The sequence below is a fragment of the Lampetra fluviatilis genome, chromosome 7 (genome assembly GCF_964198595.1).
Source record: "Lampetra fluviatilis chromosome 7, kcLamFluv1.1, whole genome shotgun sequence".
NCBI lineage: Eukaryota > Metazoa > Chordata > Hyperoartia > Petromyzontiformes > Petromyzontidae > Lampetra > Lampetra fluviatilis.
This window is the reverse complement of record NC_136281.1, coordinates 5,971,323-5,990,617: the sequence shown is the minus strand read 5'-3', so window position 1 is coordinate 5,990,617 and position 19,295 is coordinate 5,971,323. Positions and strand designations below refer to the sequence as shown.

Here is a 19,295-nt window from a genome sequence, read left to right as displayed (position 1 = left end):
CACTTGTTGCGGGATTTAAATTTGAACCACTTTGACCCCAGACAATTTGCAAAAGCCATTTCTGTGCTACAAAGATTACTGTACTGTACATCTGATCACAGGGCTCAGACTTCTCCCAACCGATGCAGTGGCACAATAACAAAATCAGGGGGTATTTTTAATCCCCACATTGTGCTCGTGAGTAATCAAACTCATGACGCCAAATCTGTCTGCTCGGTGTTCCACTTGCGTCGCACTTCCTTCCCAACATTAATTGATTAATTTGTGTAGCAATTGAATACTGTAACACATCAGTGGGCACGTTGCAATCTTTATTGGCTACAAGTAGCACTTCGGTTGGTTTCAGAACCTTTGAAAGCTTTGGAAAATATTGTGCACAAAACTGCAATCTACAATTAACATAATAATAGGGGTTTTCCCCTTTTTTCTGGCAACAAAACTGAAACCCTATTATTATATTCTGGTACTGGCAAAGGAGGTCTAATGATGTAGATGCTCACCCCGAGCCCTCATTACTTTGATAGTGCAATGTCTTTGAGCTGTACGCATTCTGGCGTCCTCTGGTCGAGCACCAATTGGGTCGAGGCTCAAAAGAAAGCCGTCTCTTGGTGTGGACCAAATGTAGTTTAAAGGACAATGTATATATTATAAGAGTGTCTTTTTGTTTGCATTTTGACTGCAAATATTGTGGTTAATGCAGACACGAATCCTTGTAAAAAGGTTTCAGTTTTGTTGCCAGAAAAAAGGGGAAAACCCTATTATTATTTTTTGGTACTGGCTAAGGAGGTCTAATGATCTACAATTAACAGTTGAACTTATTCATAAATACGTTAACTCTTTTATTCAGATGCATAGTTGTTTGACAGATTGATAGGCATGCTGGCATGTCTCATCTTGCAGCATACTACGTGATTTTTTTTTAGCCTCACTCGCAAGCTTTGCAGTCATGTGAACCCATACGGAGTTCAAAGCCCAACATTATTTTCATGCAAACGCAGTTTTCTCTTGGCGAAATGGGAGCCCTCACAATCTGTCAGTGAGAGCTGGGATTTACTCTTGCACTGGTTAAATGATAATTTCCAGTTCATTTAGACCAAAATATCTATACAGCATGAACGGTGTTTTATTTGCTTGGATAATCGGGATTTAGAAACGTACCGACTTAAGTGCAGGAAAGCTACCATTGATGAATGAGAAATGCTCCAAAGCTATTTAGAAATAACATTTATTGTATTTGTAAAATTGCTTCTGGCAAAAGGGAATTTTTCCAATATCCTTGCTTTGTTTGAAAAAAATAGTTAGCGGGTTTGCAGTTGGTCCCACATTCAGCCGTTATTATCATGGGTAAGCGATGAGGTTTTCTACCACATGCCAACCATGCCAGTGCACCAACCTCCTATAAAAGAGTCAAACTTTCCTCAATAAAGTACATTATTTATTCGTTTTATCTGTCAATCCTAATTCCAGGAATAATTTGCTGCATCAAAAACCTAACTGCTGTGAGACCATCATCACCATGACGAATGGGATGCGAGTGTAACGAGGGAGGATTTGAAGGTGAGGGGCTGATGCGATCAGCCCAAGCTTTTTCTCTAATCCTATAGCAGTAGCTTGGCGGGCAAGGTCCACAGACCAGAGAAATCAAATCAGATCATTTGGCCCCATCGTCTCTGACAGAAGATGGAATCTTACTATAAATAAAACAAGTTAATAAGTAATATGAAAATCAGAAACCATGCTCAAATTACTTGTGGATGAAGGCCTGTCTAAGCCGTTGACATCTCTCACGGCCCTATAATGCAACAATCCAAATAAAAACGTGCACACGTGCTCATTCTATCGCTCAGTCTCCACGGTGAACGTCCTGTTGGGCGCGTCTCTCCCTTGTTTGCCACTCTGTCGTTATTTTCGACCACCGTCCTTACATTTCTTCTTGCGACGTTGTTCTGCCCAAGCCCAATTCCTCTTTTGAGTCGCCAAAATGATGTCTGTTCTCAAATCCAATATGTTTATTTTTATATATCTCAGTGTAATTCCAAGCGTGCGTCACTCCACGATTCTCTGCACCTGTGTCAGCTTTTGATCCATTGCCTGTGTCAATGTCCCATGTTTCTGATCCATGTGTCATAGCAGGTAATATGCAATGATGAGCATTGCTCTGCGCATCTTAACAGTTTAATTGATTTTATGCTTTTGTATAAAATAAAAACCCCAGAGCTATAATAGTATTTATTTGGTCATGCTGTTGTGGTGTAATCGTTAGCACATTGAATCTGCAATCATGAAGTCACCGGTTTAATCTCCTGGTGTGGCAATTGAATCAATAGAACAAGTTGTTTAAATCCTCCCAAGTCTGTCTATCCAGCATTATAAGTCGGTAGTCCACAGGTTGCGTGCAATGGGGTAAAGTGTGGGTGCACCTTCCTCTTCCAAGATTTCTGGTGAGTGTGGAAGAGTAGACAAAACTACTCCTGAGAGGGGGCCTCTATCGAGAGCTCTCTCTGATGGAGTTCCTTCGCCCAGCAGTGGCATGAACAAGCAATTATCAGGGCTGCACTTTGACCTTTTAAATCACCCAGGGCTATACCAGTGCATGCGAAGTAAGTGTACATATTCGATTGTGTTTGTTCTGTCTTTCAGCTGAGACGAAGTCACTGCTATCGCCGCCCAAGGGGTTCCAGAGGACAGACGTCTTCGCAAGTGCTCCAGAGTACAGGCGTCATTCACCATGGACGCCATGGAGAATGCGGTGGACATGCGCAGTGAGCTGGAGAAAATGCAGGAGCGTGCGGACCAGGTCACAGACGAGGTGCGTAAGGACACACGTTGACACATATGGCCACATCGTACGAGGGACTCAACTTTACGTGTGGAATGCTGTTGTCACAACCCTCTGTTCTTTTCTCCCAGTTGCTTTATATCCAACGATTATATTGGCGTTACGCCATGAGACAAGTGCCTTTCCATGTGCAGCTTTAACACCTAGCAATTAGAGAATGACCCTGGAAGATGACATTACAGAACTACGATACAAACATTATTAAAGGGATAAAACATTTATAGCCAAAATATTAGATTTGGGGGAAAAAGCTAAATTGTTGTGAGTTGTGTTGGTTTCTAAAGGTTACGAAACAACTAAATATTTAATTTGTTCTTTTACTGACCTTAAGCTGCTTTTATTATTGCAGTGGAATGTATAGAAACATATCTGTCTGAGCATGGCACATACCTTCCGTATAAAAGCACAGGTGCAATTACTTTTTGAGGTGCTACAACACATTCGATCACTTTTGAGTTGTGACATAGCCAACACGGCAGCATGTAACATAGTATCGACAAGGCTTGATTATTGCAACTCACTACTATACGGGACGTCTGGCAAAAACATTACCAAGCTGCAGCATGTACAACATTTTTTGGCACGTGTCGTGACGGGTAATGCAAGATCTGACCGTGTCCGTCCAGTGCTTGCTGAGCTGCATTGGCTTCCGGCTGCCGAAGTAATACATTTTAAGGTCACACTCATTACACACAAAGTGCTCGCCACAAATGAACCGCAAAAGCTTGCTGATCTTATCAAGGAGCATAAACCATCACGCAAACTCCAGTCATCCTTGCAGCGGATTTTGGCTAACCATCGAACAAAGACGGTCACTGCATTGCACGCTTTCAGATGGACTTCTGCGGCCGTCTGGAACGCTCTTCCTTCCGAAAAAACCACTGGAGCTATGTACTTTTAAAATCTAGATTGAAAACGTCTTTTTTTAGATCTGCTTTTTGTGTTTAGTCGTCCTTCTCCCGCACCTCCGAGTAGCTCGGTTGGCTACATATGGTGTGGAAGAAGTTAACAATACATCCATACGAAGTACGCATCAGAGGCTTTACCCGATTAATGCTCAGCATCTCAATCATAGAGGGATTTGAAAAGCTTAAAAATAAATAATATGGGCTCCCACTTTGTGTTATATGGTACATCGATTATATTTATTTATAACCAGCAATAGTCCATTTAAACCAGAAGTCTATGTTTCAAGGGAGATCCAAGTTATACATGATCTATATGATAGTGTTTTGCAAATAAAAAGGAGTGTCCTGGACTCACATTAGTATTATAACATATGCAGACAAATAATACACAGTCGTCATAATCTTAAAACATTGGTCAGGGAGTTGCTTTTCCGACACACAGGGGCTACTTTTTACATTATGAAAATGTTGCTCTATTTCTCTCATTATACTCTCAATGCGATATGTTATACTATTGTAGTGGGTTTAACTGAGTCGCAGACGTAGACTTGGAGGCAACACATGTATTCAGTTCCAACATACGGGGTAACTTTCCCCTCAACAGAATAACAACCAATGGTGGTGACCACCAGGCTAACTACACTAGTTACAACGTAACTGCTACTACGGACCGGGACCAACAGCTTCGGTCCAGGTCCACGTGTTGGAGACTTGTTGAACGGAGAACGTAGATGAAGGGCTTTTTTCCAGGATGAACAACAACCCTGGTCCCTCTCAGGACCCGGCTTATATTCTCTGTAGCATGGCCGGCTCTGCCCTTGGCCACGTCCACCTTCCAGAATCCTCGGGAAGGATCTGGGTCCCAATCACGTGACCACCCATAGCCCCCTCTTGGGGCCCCTTTGTCAAATTAACTGGTCACGTGTCCTCCCGGGTCAACCAGAGCGCCATGGCCTCACGTAACATCATCCTTCGGCCGACACCCACACACCCTGTCCTCTAGGGTCGGCACTGCATGTAAAGCACGGTGCCATCTAGCGATATTATATTCAGCGGTCACGGGGCCCCTCTAGGGCCGGTACTACACCCACACCATTGTGGTATCCACGATGTCGCTACATCGCACGCCGTGCCCCTCTTGGGCCGGCACTGCACCCAGCATGTTGACATCCAGCGATGTCACGACACTATGAAGCTGATTTGAAACACTAGTACTCATAACATCACAATAATAGTGCCCTTTTATTTTTCCAGGAAAGCCTCACTGACAATTAAGACTATTTTTCAGGAGGGTCCTGAATAGGGATATTTGGCCAATTATATTTAAGAGGATTTTGAAAATAGAGTACTTTGACAAATCTCCCGAGGGTGTAACGAGCATTGCTCTGCACAGATATGTTAAATAATCCATTGCTCCATACTAGAGTTTTTTTTGGGGTTAGATCGTGAAAGCCTACGTGTTAAACTAATATATTGCTGCAATACCATCTCCTGGCCACGTCCCACCCCAAGCCTACAACATCTGGTACTCCCAGGCAGTCTCCGATCCAAATACCAAACAGGCTCAGACCTGCTTAACTTCTGAGATCTGATGAGATCGGGCACATGCACGGTGATTTCATTGTAGTGCAGTATTTTATCATTATTGAGTGTAATCATTGATGATGATGCTGAGATGACAATCTCCATTTACACGAGAAATCCTTTCTCACCCATAAGGTGAGCCTCCTTTTGTCACTTGTTTAGGTCAGGGCTTGAACCAATGATCTTAAAGGCTCTCAGTAGTCTGGTGTGACACAACCTCATGGAAAAACACAGCTATCTCACACTTCAAGTTCAAATGCAGGAACTTTACAATATATCGAGAATTTCTGCTTCTGAGGTAGAAATAAATGTGAGTTATCATGGGAAGCAGGGAGACCTACTGTATGTAACTGATAAACACCGAGACTTTTAACGTCTAATGTTCCAGGTAAAAGAAACACGAGGCCAGGTGGCAACCGTAATGATTGCACAGCTCCAACTTAACGTAGATGTTGCTATTCACGTGACAGATATTCCCATGGCAGATACAATCCACGGTGGTTGTAGTTTTTTCAAGGAGATTACTTATGTTGGGCTGTCCTGCCTAACCTCCCTATTACCACGCTGCTGGAGGAGATGATTGTTCGTCCGGTACATGTGAGTGTCAAACATAAATAGTTTGTGGTTATCAGGATTACAGGGGAGGAGATTTACAAGATTAGACAGCTGCCATAATCTTAGTTCTATCTACAGTCTTGACCAGAAGGGATTTATGAGTGCTGTTTTCCTTTATTAATCAAAAGTAATATATATACACAACACATATTTAGAGAACGTGAATATTCAGAAAATACACGAGTGTATTTCGCAAGATTTGTCAAATATTCTCGCCAGCGAAAGTCAAACTTGTCCACGGAGAGAGCAGCACGCTCTGGGACTGTGGACTATTTTCAATGCAATTGACTGCTCAGTGTTTATAGGGTAACCCAACTATATCAGGCAGCACGGAAGACTTGCATGAGTAAACTATCTATATATAAAAAAAGTCAAAAATTGTGGCGGGATTTGTGGGTTTGTGTGTGGGTTTGTGTGTGGTTGCGCTCTTCGCTCTCCAATGGTGGGGTTTACGTGAAAAAACAACAGCCAGGTACAACGCCGTAAGCCCCGCGATGAGCAAGTGCTATTCCTTTTTCACATCCGTCAAATTAGCGATTTAGTGCCATTTTGGTGAGCTTCACTTATATTTCTTTATTTATGACGCGTGCACGACCATACCAACTCATGAGCCTTTCCTGGGGGGAACGTCCCATACCAAGTCATACGCCTCCGGTGGGAGTGAAGGGGACATTTTCTTTCGCGTTAAACATGCTATAAAAATACACTAAATGCTCAGGTAAATTCTTCACTGAGTAATGTCCCCCCACCCCAAATTATGCAGTTATTACTACTATACAGTCACTAGATGCTACCACTATAGGCCGTAGATATTACTGCAGAGCGGCCGGGGAGATCGTGGCTGGGGGTGGGGGGGGGGTCAGGGGTAGCAGCCCAGCCCAAGCCTGCCAAGGTGCCACCTCGGCCGGCTGGACAATCTAGGCGAGGCCGGAGGCTCTGCACGGGATTAGGCCTCACCACGCCACTCTGTCAGGTGAGTACTTTGTGCTATACAGTCGATAAATAGTGCTATAGAGTCAACATATACTACTGTAGTGATAGCAGGTACCACCACAGTCGGTATGCACTGCTGTTTTCATAGCAGGTCCCACCACAGTCAGTATACACTGCTGTAATCATAGCAGGTACCACCACAGTCGGTATGCACTGCAGTAATCATAGCAGGTACCACCACAGTATGCATTGCTGCAGTGAAAGCAGGTACCACCACAGTATGCACTGCTGTAATCATAGCAGGTACCACCACAATCGGTATGCACTGCAGTAATCATAGCAGGTACCACCACAGTATGCATTGCTGCAGTGAAAGCAGGTACCACCACAGTATGCACTGCTGTCACCATAGAATGTACCACCACAGTCAGTACGAACTGCTGTTAGATTTTTAAGATGTAGTTTTTAAATATTTTTAAGACCTGGGCAACGCCAGAACTTCCTGCTAGTAGTATAACACATTCCAGCGGAGGGAGCTGGTAGGAACGTTGGGTTGCTCGGTCAATGGCCAGGATCAACAGCGGCATGGTGTATTCCGCAAATATGCCCGACTGTGAGGGCGGGCACAAGCCGGCGTGAGTAGGTTAAACGTTGAGTTTTATAAGGGCACCACGGGGTGACCAGCCCCTCCCCACCCAGCCCCTCCCCACCCTCCCCTCTCCACCCAGCCCCTCCCCACCCTCCCCACCCAGCCCCTCCCTCCCCACCCAGCCCCTCCCTGCACGACGGACGGACACAATAATCCCCTGTGGGCTGGTGTAACCAGGAGGTTCTTACCAGTACAGTATAATGTTTATTTTACATTGTAATGTTGAAACAATGCAAATATTATACAGTTACATGCTATATTGAAAAAAAATTACTCAACATATTTTAATGAGCTGTTGTGACCAATATAGAATTATGGATTTTGGAACAATGGATGGAAAAATGTAAGCCTGACCTTCAAAATTATCCTTGTATGCTGCAGCTTAATGCCGAATGGAAAATGGCCTTATGTGTAGAAAACACATACACATTGTACACAGTAGAGCTGCATGTGTACGTATGTATTTATTCACACGCAAACATACGTGTGGGGAGCGGTGGTGTAGTGGTTAGCTCGCTGAGCTACGAACCTGGCGATCCAAGTTCAATTCCCACTCATGGCCAACCCCAGTGACGGATTGTCTGAACTGGTCCTGGGCCTCCCCTATGTCGACTCAGTCTCAAGGGAGTTCCTAGTGCGGTGTGTAAACATCGCCACTAGGGAGACAAAGGTGGATGGGCGTTGTGCTGGCCACCCACCCCCTCGTCTACCCTGCTGGCCTTCACAGGTCCTCTCTCACAGCACTTGCCCCAAAAGTCTGTTAAGACGTGTTTTCTTAGCCAGGCCCGAATGGTAACTTAATATTTGAGGCTAACATTGCAGCAATGTTTACAGATGTTATTAAAATGTGAGTTATATATATGAGTGCCTGCAGGGATGAGTTATTATTAGTTATGCTCCATGCTTGAGAAAATGACAGTATCAATCATTGAGTGAAACCTGTCACAAGTTGAGTCACAAGGCCATAATGATGTGTACATCATACTCCAGCGGGCTCTGGGATATTCACAATGCTATTTATGTTATTTACGTAATTTTGTCCTTCATTACCCAACTGTGAGTGACATGATATTTGTGCTGGGCGAGTCCAGCGGCATTGACACCGAGTGCTTGTAGTCTTGTATAAACCTGCAAACTGCATTGCAAGCACTGGTAAGTTTGCCAGTGAAACAGTGGTGCGATGGTTAGTGCAATGTGCTATGAATTTGTTCAGTTCAATTCCCAGCCACAGCTAACATCAGTGGAAAGTGATATCTGAACCGGTCCTGGACCTCATTCACCAACCCGGACTATTCCATTCGTGGGTATGGCAATATGTTCAGGAGCGAAATGTCAATGAACCAACTCAGCATGACTGATCAGCATGGGAAAACAACCCCCGTGATCGATATGACAAGGGGGCTGGCGAGGCTTTATCCAGCAGTGGATTGACAACGTCTGTAAGTTATTATACATTAAGACAGCCATGTGATACATATATTTAACTAGCGGTAAGTACCCGGCGTTGCCCAGGCGAAAAAGACAGACACACACGTCGACTTACACACACTTTAAATGTACATGAGTTTAGCGGAAGAAGCAAGGAATAGAAATATACGGTAATTTGTCCGCACACAAACATTATGATTGTAATATTTGCCAGGTGATTATTTTAAAAATAGGTTTCTATCAACGTGATTTGACACAATAACATATAAATAAACGCAGAGCAAGTTATTAATAAATTATTAGTTGTGAGCACACAAACGAAAATATGTGAATATTAGCAAGGTGATTATTAAAATACCAGGTTTCTGTGTACATGAGTTGAGCGAAAGAAGCATGGGATCGAAAAATTAGTTGTCTGCACACAAACATAATTAATGTACATTCATTGTGTCTTTCGGTAAAGTCACGTAGATAGAAAAATAATGATAAGTGTAAAAAATATCACACAATACCATATAACAACAACCGCCATTCGCCACTATGTGGCGGTGACGTCACCACGACGCTTGTGGCAGGCTATGTGCAACTTGAGGCCACGTGAAGTGTCGAACGCCTGCTGGCAGGAGTTGACGGGGCAGACCCAGATGCGACAGGTCGACTGACTGAGACGACTGGCTGATGCACCACCTGTGCCCCCTACTGTGCTAACTTGCTGAGCTTCAGGCACCCGGGGCTCTGCTCGTTGTTGTGAGCATCGCTCCTCCGCCCTCCGTTGTTGTTGGAGGACGACTGCCTCCACTGCCCAGTAGCGTCCTTCACGAGCCTCCTCCACAGAGGGCGATCTTGATAGCACTGGTAGCAGTCATCAGCAAGTCCACTCAGCTCTACATCCTCCTGTACCACATCACTGCATCTCTTCTGTAGCCCGTGCCGCGCCCGTTTAGCCCCCACGATCCGGCCGAACAAAAGCTGTTTAGGCATGCGGTGGCTGGGCATGCGGGCTACATGACCCAGCCAACGCAGCCTTGCCTGCCGGAGGAGCTCACCGATGGGACTTTGTCCACATCTTTAAAGGATTTGTGAGCTCCTCACACAATCCAGCCTGGTTAGACCCAGGATGGATCGTAGGAAGGCCAGCCTAAATGTTTATAACCGGCGAAGATGTTCCATTAGGGGGGTCCACGTTTTGCAAGCGTAAAGCAGGCAGGGAATGACTGTGGCTGAGAAGACCTGTAGCTTCGTGCGGAGTGACATACCAGGTAGCTTCCACACAGCGTTACACAAACGATGAAAAGACAATGCCGCTCGACTGATTAGGAATGAGACCTCCGCTGTCAAACCACAGCCGGTCATGAGCACACTGCCCAGGTATGGGCAACTCTCCACTCTCTCCACAACCGCCCCATCAGCAATTGGGAGTTGTGGGGGTAGAGTGTCCGATGGTACAAAATACCCAGGCAGGTCCTTAGTTTTGGTGGGGCTGATGGCAAGGTCCCACCTCTTAGTGGCAAGCTCCAGGTTCAGCAGCAGCGCCTCCAACTCCTCGTCTGAGTGAGCAGCAATTGCCAGATAATCGGCATACATAACATGGTTTAGCAATCCGAAGCCATCCCATGACCGCACCCGGGCATAGATCAGCCTCCCATTGTATCTGTACCAGCTATTGAAGGCTTCACGAACTACGTGGTAAAAATAGATGTAAAATAATGTGGGAGCCAGAGGACATCCCTGTCGCACCCCAAGGTGTACAGGGAATGGCTTCGACTCCCGGCCACGTAGTTTTACCCGGGCCCGCTCACCATCATGAAGGTCCTTAATGTTGTTGTTGTTTGACTTGCATCCCACTGGGATTTTTGCACACAACGTTGGTGTACGGTGTTTTTTCTGCAATATTTTGCTGTTTTCTTGGATTTTCTGTTTGCACTTAGTCAAATATTCACTTTAAGATGTTTTGTGTTCATGTTTTTGTTTTTTGTTTGTAGCGGTTGCACCCGATTCAAGAGCCGAATGGCTCACAGGGCTATACCTAATAAATGAACTTGAACTTGATCGTGAGCAGAGGGTGAGGGACTCCGAAAGCACGCAGAACAACCCAGAGGCCAGGCCTACTGATGGTATCATAGGCCTTGAGCAGGTCAATAAAGCAGAGATGTAGGTCTTGTTGGAATTCCTTACACCTCAGCTGTAGCAGACGGACAGAAAATAAAGCATCTGTGCAGGACCGCCCTTTCCTAAAACCTCATTAAAACTGCACAATAACATACGCACCATGCTATAGACACAATAGCATATACAGCATGCTATGCTATTCTCCTACAACATCAGAGTGCAGCGCCACATTACAATGACAATAGTTTAAATCGATTTGAAGCATGTTTTATATTTTTTTGGGGGGGGGGGCAGAGCTTTGTGACGTCATATTTGAGGGGGGGTCTGACTTTTTGTGACGCCGTGTGACGAGGGGGGGGGGGGTCAAAAATCGTCCAAAATCGCGTGACGTCATTTATGGACGGCCCCTTAGCGGTTTATGTTCTGTGCTGTGAGTACTACGGCTCACATGAGTGACGAGTGATATTGATCATGAGTGTCTCCAAAAAATCCACACGGATCGTGCAGAGTTGTCTCGACATATAATGCTACATGGAGAAGCCTGCGAGCAGTTACATTTAAAAAGCTAAATGTGTTTTTAGCAGGTAAGGCCCACTGGGCCACACAACTCTTTTAAATAAGTGACCTGGCCACAAATGATGGCTCAACGAAGTGGCTTAAGTGGACATTTATTGAAGCCAAATACTCGAAACGCGTGTTGCAAAATGTGGAGGGGAAAAAACCGGAGGACCCAGAGAAAAATCCACGCAGGCGTCAGCGTTGGGATCGAACCCACTTCCTCTTGTATACCAGGCGAGGAATTCAAAATCTCGCCACCGTTAATTGGCAACGGACTGCAATTTCGGTGAGTACGGCAATACCTGATACGTGTGTAGCTTATCTCTTCTATTGCCGCAGAGGTATTTGAGGCGTTTTTTTTTTACATAAGCCCCCTCTCGAATCGTGTTTGCAAAGCGGATCGTGCAGATTGTGGTCTGGCAACCCACAGCAGTGAATTTGTCTTTGACACGAACGCGCGTGCTAAAAGAACAGAGAACCGCAGACATGAAGTATATGTAAAATGATGTTGACCTATTTTTTTGACGGTCGAAAAATCTTATTAAAAGGGGGTTAACGTGTTGGGTCTACCAACTGCGTGCGTACTTGCTTCCCCCATTATCGCCCCGGTCTTCCCCCCCCCCCCCCCCCCCCTTTATACGTTCAGAGTCGACACTACGCGTTCAGAAGCATTTGGCTGCTGCTATACATCGCCACGCGAGAAGCCACTTCGCTTGAGCGAGCGTTTGTGGCCAGGTCTCTTCTGAAAACGAACCAAGTAGCTCGGTGGATCTTTATCCGGTAAAATAAAACGTAGTTTAGTTTTGTGGTTTACTCCAACAAATGAAATGTGCTGGCGTATTGGCTCTCGATGTACAACCAGGGCATTGCGGTGTTCTCAATGCCATCTTCAGTTCTGGTACGTGGAGGTCTGAGGCCAAAATCAAAGAGCTGAGTCCAGGTTTAAAACAACTCGTCGTGTTGTCGCTGAGCATTGTGGGTAATCGCATACACACATCAATAGGATGTTTGTAAACATGCCACTGTTGTACAACGGATGCTATTTTTGCGGTGAAAAAAATGTCAAATGCGTTGATGCATACCTCTCACTGTTTAAAGTAAAGAGGATTTGTTTTAAAATTCCTGATTAATAGTGGGAGGGCCAAAAAGATGCGTTCCCTATTCTACCAAGTGGAATTTCCTTTACAAGTGAAATTTTGGGAGGACGTGTGCCGACTTCGCGTAAGGGTTGTAGGATCTAGCAGAAGGAAGGAAGTGATGGCAGGGTGCGGTAGTGTCAACAGCATTGGCCACGATGGCCTCCTTTGTTCGTGAACTACTTCGGCATGTTTTCCCCCCGGTGCATGCGATGCACGCTTCGGTGCTTGTGTCGAGGAGTACCGTGAGGACCCAAGGAGGGGGCGAGCACAGAAAGAGGGGCGGAAAGGGAGAAGCCCTAGAAAAAAGGGATAGAAGAAAGGGGACCGAGAGAGCAGAGGAGAGGGAGTGAGGCGAGTGGGGTGGAGACGTTCAGGGTGGAGTGGGGAAAAGGGGGAGACGTGAGGGGTAGCCTCGGGAGAGAGGAAGCCAGGAAGGAGAAATGGACAGGGGCTAGCGAGTGCCTGCCACGGGTGGAAGTGTGGAGAGAGAGACGGAGTGCGAGTGGAGTGGAGGAAGAGGAGTGAATAAACGGCGAGCAGCCCTGAATCAGAATCTGGTCTCCGTGTGGTGATTCGACAACACCCGGGGTGTCCAGAAGTCGTATTCTACGCTTGGTCCGGATGTCTTGTGACCCCACCCCTCCCCCGTCCCATTTAATCGTCTAACGTCAACAAAAATAAAAGTAAGGTTTATTTAAAACAGAAATTATTACGCAAATGGAGAAAAAAATGTGAGGGGTCAATTATTTGGGGGGTGGTCACAATACATTTGGACCACCCTGTATAATTGCCCGTTGAGTCAGCGCTGCGGGTTCTCTTCCTTCAGACGGTATAGTAGGTGAGGGGTCCTGTCCCAGCGGCCGGCAACCAAAATAACAAGAAGGGACATCTTTTACGAATTCTGTAATAAAAAAAAGCAAAATATTTCAAGAGCTGCTATGTCTGTATGTACGTTGAACTTCCTTCGCACCGTATGTAGCCAACCGCGGCTAATCGGAGATGCGGAGGAAGGACGACAAACGTGACTCAAATCAGTTTTAAAGAAGTGAATTTTCAATCCAGATGATCTATAAGTGCACAGCTCCAGTAGCTTCCTAATATCGGATAGGAAGAGCGCTGCGTGTATTTTTTTGCTGGATTTTGAACGCGAAGGAGAAATCCCCCCCCACCCTCCACCAGGCAGCTGTAGCGGCTCGAGGAAATAATTTAATAATGCGGAATATCACTACATTGCTAATTTAATTACTTTAAAGTTGACGGGTGGGAAAACGGAATAGCGCTGGCTCACCACGGGGCTTACGGCGTGGTACCCGGCTACTTTTTTTTAACATAAACCCCACGGTTCGCGAGCCAAATCCTTCGCAAGTTGCATCCACACAGAGACAGGCGGACAGACAGACGGACACACAGATAAAGAATGACGTTTATAGGTAAGAAGAAGGTACATGTTGTAGCATTCACACTGGGAAAGCCCTGTGATCTATACAGAATTGGCCCTATGACATTTAGATTACATCTGCTGCGTGATATTTAAAATGTGTGGGCGGTATGATATTTAGTTTTGTTGTGCTCATTATGAGTGTGGCGTTAACATTGGAACATAGCTGGGACAAATGTATTGCACATTGAAAGACAGTCACACATAATGGTTGAATGTTTTTTTGGTGCAATTCGTGCTGATTGTGGTGTGTGTGGAATTTTATGTCTGTGCTATGTGTTTTGCTACAAGCTGGTATTCTGTTGTGCAACATGATGTCTAGGCGTGTCGGTCATGGGGAGTTGGTCAGTGTGGGTTCGATGAAGATATTTCATTTTGTCTTGCCTCTCACTCAGTATCTCACTGATGATGGGGCCCCAATCCAGGAGAGCACCTTAGGTCCTTATCGGTGTCAAGCTTCATCGTCATGTCGGAGCAGTCACGGGACCTTATGTGAGATGGGGAGGCCTTTATTGAGCAGTGGATAAACCATGGATGACGACGAACCTTAAATATGGCATGAACCACACTCACATTTGTTTCTGCTGCTGTGCTTATGTTCTTTGTTCAGTGTTTGTGTCGCGTATGTTCAGTCTGCGTGGTGTTCTGTGTGCCCAGTCTGTGTGTTGTGCCAGTGGTGTAGCGTGGTCCGCATGAGCGCTGGTGCAAGGAATTAAATATGGGACCCACTGTCGAATTCTTCCCCCACTTCTTCGTAATGGGGTGCCTGCTCCCCCCTGGCCCTTGGGTCCCGGTGCAGTTGCACTGCCTGCACACTCGATAACGACGTCACTGTGTTGTGAAGTGTGTGCCTATTATACGATCTGCACGTTGGGTTTTCTGTATTGCAGTCACTGGAAAGTACTCGTCGAATGTTACAGCTGGTGGATGAGGTGAGCCAGCATTTATTCTTCAACACAGCAAACATCCTCCTTTTGTGGAACTGTATCTAATTTTTTCTTAAGGCAGGAACATTTACTCCACGTAAATTGTATATGACATATACCAAAGTTTAAAACCGTACAACAAGGAAACCGTGACAGATACATTTGTGGGTTTTATGATAGAAAAGATTTTTAAAGATTAATGACAGGTAATTCTTGAAGTAATGCAATGTGACTGTAGGTGAATATTTGCATTTAATATGAAAATATAATTTTTACAGCTAATGATTTTTTAAATAAGGGTGAAGCCCTTAATTTGTTATGCTTTGCAACTAATTACATTTCCAGAAATAATTTAAGAGGGTGTAATGGCAGTTGTTTGCCACCTTACACTGTGGAGTAAATGTTATATGTATATATAACAATACAGTTCTTCTAACATTCATACTTACTTTAAAATCATTGGAATTACAACAGTATAGCATTTATTTATTTTATATTTGGTTCTAATCGAATGAATGATTACATCATTCTGAATCTTCACTCAGCCTGCACTTTACTGAATGCTCACGGTGTCCATAGAGCTGGTACATTTGGAAGCTAATTTCCGGAGACTGGTCATCGAGGCAGCGTTGAAAGGAGCATTCACAGATTACAACTTCCAATAAAGATCTCACAGTCGGACATCTCAGCTTGCCTTAAAGCTCAAGTGGTAATGCCATGGCGATAATTTGTTTCACTCGAGAGAAATAAAGGGGATTCATGGAGGTGGTGACCCAGTTTTCCTGAGACAAACCAATAGATCTCACTTTCCAAGCTGGGAGTGACGTTGGGGGTTTAAACATACGGAACGCGCGACATTTCATCCGGGCCGCATGTGGCAATACAGAAGTTGTTTTTAATTAAAAAAACCCATTATGAATCATTTTCATTTATTCCCTAAGCTTCTGTCCCTTGTGTTCCTTTTGAATTAGAGCAAAGAAGCTGGCATAAGGACACTGGTAATGCTGGATGAGCAAGGAGGTAAGACGCTGCGCATTGAGCATGGTGCCAAGACACCTCAGTAAGAGTCCAGGAGACCAGGTGTCATTTTTACAAAATAAGTTTAATTGTTTGAAAGGCGAGCGTGCAGTGTGTTGTGAGTCATCTGATTGAACTCTGGACACAGCGAAACCGTCAATATTGTTTTAAATAAAAATGGAATGTTTATGTTATCTGGTCCAAAAGTTTACCTCGGTTAGATATGCCATATGTTCACAATGCGTGTGTTCTGAAGATGCAATCATGTTATTGACATATATTTAGAGAATCCGTGATTCACACCTGATACAGAGGTAGGGAAGATGACGTAATGTGAGAACGTTACATAAGCCAATTGACATACTCTTTGGTTCTTTCGGTAAAGTCACGTAGGTATAAAATAAAATAAATGTAATCACGATATTTCGATTGCAACACAATCAATCATCATCAGGTGGGAAAACCACAGCAAGAAAATGTTTTGCTGAAGTGGGAGAGAGATGCCGTGGTAAGAGGTTATATAGGTGTAATACCGTTGAGGACTCTTGGACACCCGGGGTTGAGGCACACGTATTTATTCCGCAACAGTTGTCACAACCGCGGACATACAATACTGGAGGGGGTATCGGCCCCCTCACCCGGCTAGCTGGGAATACACTGCTAGCTATCTCTGACCTACCGCCTAGTCCTCCACTAACGGGCTAGGGGAGGCTGTTTGGCCCGACACTGGTAAGTCGGGCTAAGTCCCAGAGCACTAGCTCTGGTTCTCGGGACCACGCCGCTGGCTCGGTCCTGCGCGGCCCTGACAAGGGCGGCGTCCCAGGGGAGTCCAGGGCTCTAGCTAGACGATCTTCGGTCTTCACTGGTTTAGCTTTAACATTCTGCCCCGAGCCCTCTGACACATCCCCCTTTATACTCAACCCCCGCTGAGGGGTGGGGCCCCGGGCTGCCTGGTGCGGACGTCGTTGAGAGCACCCCCCCCCCGTGCACTCACATAGCCCCGCCCACTGTGTTTGTTTCCCATAAGCTGCCATGCATAACGGCTCTCTCTCTAACACCCCTACATAGGTAAGAGAGGGGGGAGGGGCAAAGGAGGGGGTAGGGGGAGGGGAGCGTTGCGTGGACGCTTGGAGAGGGACGGGGGAAAGTGAGCGGGGCTGGAAGTGGGAGGCTGAACATTTTTCAGCAAAAAATGTTCTTGCTGTGGTTTTCCCACCTGATGATGATTGCTTGTGTTGCAATCGAAACGTCGTGATTTTATTTATTTTATACCTACGTGACTTTACCGAAATAACCAAAGAGTCTGGATCCCTGCAGTCACGAAAACTTCAAACCCAATTGACATGTTATACTTTATATATCTTGAGAGAGTTATATATATATACGATTCAGTTGACATAATACCTAGTCCAACTATTTTGACCAGAAATCATACATGGCACAGGTATGCTTCCTTATAGGAGGTATTCTAAAATAGCTATATTGGTCAAGACGCTTTTGAAGTACGGAATTATTGAACGTAATAATAACACACTTAATTCGAGATTTGAAGTTTTCGTGACTGCAAGGATCTATACTCTTTGGTTTTTTCGGTAAAGTCACGTAGGTTAAAAGAAAACAAATTACATCACGACTTGTTGCTGCCTTCAACAAAGGCAATTGCTGAACACATTATTATTTCATTGTGGTTTCTTTTTTTTTGCCAGGCAGTTGTTTTCAGAAATGATTACATTTCCGAAATATTTTCAACCATGAAAAAGTTTTCTTGGATTATATCGCGTAAATGTATAAATGTGTCATTAAACCCTCCACCACCCGACACAGCCAATTAGTAAGTTTGGTCACATAAACAGAGCATGCCAATTCGTTACAAGTACAACATACCGGTGTGTTGGAGAGCAAAGCCACAACGTTGACAATCTGACACCCCGGTGTGCTGTACTAGTAAAAAATATTGGCATGTTCCGTTCCGTGACAAACCTTACTAATTGGATGTGTCGGGTGGTGGCGTGTTTAACGGCACATTTATATATTTACGCGATCTAACCCAAAAACCTGTATTATGGATGATATTCGTCGCGAAAGCGTACATATTAAAATATTCTCAACTTGTGCTTTTACTTTATTGCCAATACGGTCCTTTAAATTCAATTTTAGTTGTACAGTACTGTACACGTATTTGTACACACAGTTGGCAAGAACAAATTTCTATTCGTTTAATATCGTAATATTTGCCCAGCTTGAACGAAATTTAAAGAGTTCCTGCTTATTTCTCTAACAGAACAGCTTGACAAGATTGAGGAAGGCATGGACCAGATCAACAAGGATATGAAGGAGGCCGAGAAAAACTTAACAGATTTAGGGAAATGCTGTGGCCTGTGCGCGTGTCCGTGTGAAAAGTAGGTACTGGCCCACGTCGTCTGAGGGCCTCTGTGCATAATTGTGTGTCACGCTCATCCCGTGCTCTGTCTTTGGCATGCTCTAAGTCTGTTCTTGTGTTTTGGTCTTTTCTTTTCCCCTCTCCACCCTGTCCCCTCAATTTCCCACCTGCACTCATTCAACCATTCTATGTAAGAACAATTGGAGCATACCGAGCAAGGCATGGATGGGATCAATCAGGATATGAAGGAGGCAGAAAAAAACTTGTCGAGTATAGGAAATTGCTGCGGCCTGTGTGCCCTATGCCCTTGTGATAAGTAGGTCTGAGCAGGCGTGATTTGTTATTTAGACCATAAACTAGATGAGCCTAGTTCCGTATCTGCTTTATAGGTTCTTACCATGCCCCCAGACATGTCTTGGCATGCCTGGCCATGCTGGTCTGTAAAGAGAAATATATTTGCATGATAATGTGGGTATACATTAGCATAGAGTTGCTCTACCCTCAAGCTTAAAAGCATGATGTGGCAATACACGGTCATTATCCATGATGCTACACACGTGGTTTGTCATACATGTTACGTTTTATCTTTTATTCTGGAAACCTTTCCATTCCAGTGCGCAGTGCATGATGCATGACTCTGACAGCTGTCAACAAAATCAGTAAATCGGTCAAATAGGTCAAAATCTAATAATGTTTTATGTCCGTGTGTTGTGCAGCCTATAATGTTATCAAATTAGTTGACATGTATGACAACGCTTCTGTGGAATGCTTG

The 19,295-nt window shown here is 44.8% G+C and overlaps 1 protein-coding gene across 1 annotated transcript in view; it reads left to right on the top strand.

The window, feature by feature from the left end:
• Positions 1-19,295, top strand: part of LOC144933486 (synaptosomal-associated protein 25-like) — a 39,572-nt gene that overhangs the window by 6,655 nt on the left and 13,622 nt on the right. The window contains exons 2-5 of the mRNA XM_078858295.1: positions 2,641-2,809; positions 15,091-15,132; positions 16,098-16,146; positions 18,425-18,542. Coding sequence (XP_078714421.1) covers positions 2,729-2,809; positions 15,091-15,132; positions 16,098-16,146; positions 18,425-18,542 — 290 coding nt within the window. The 5' untranslated portion in view covers positions 2,641-2,728. The remainder of the gene's footprint in view (positions 1-2,640; positions 2,810-15,090; positions 15,133-16,097; positions 16,147-18,424; positions 18,543-19,295) is intronic.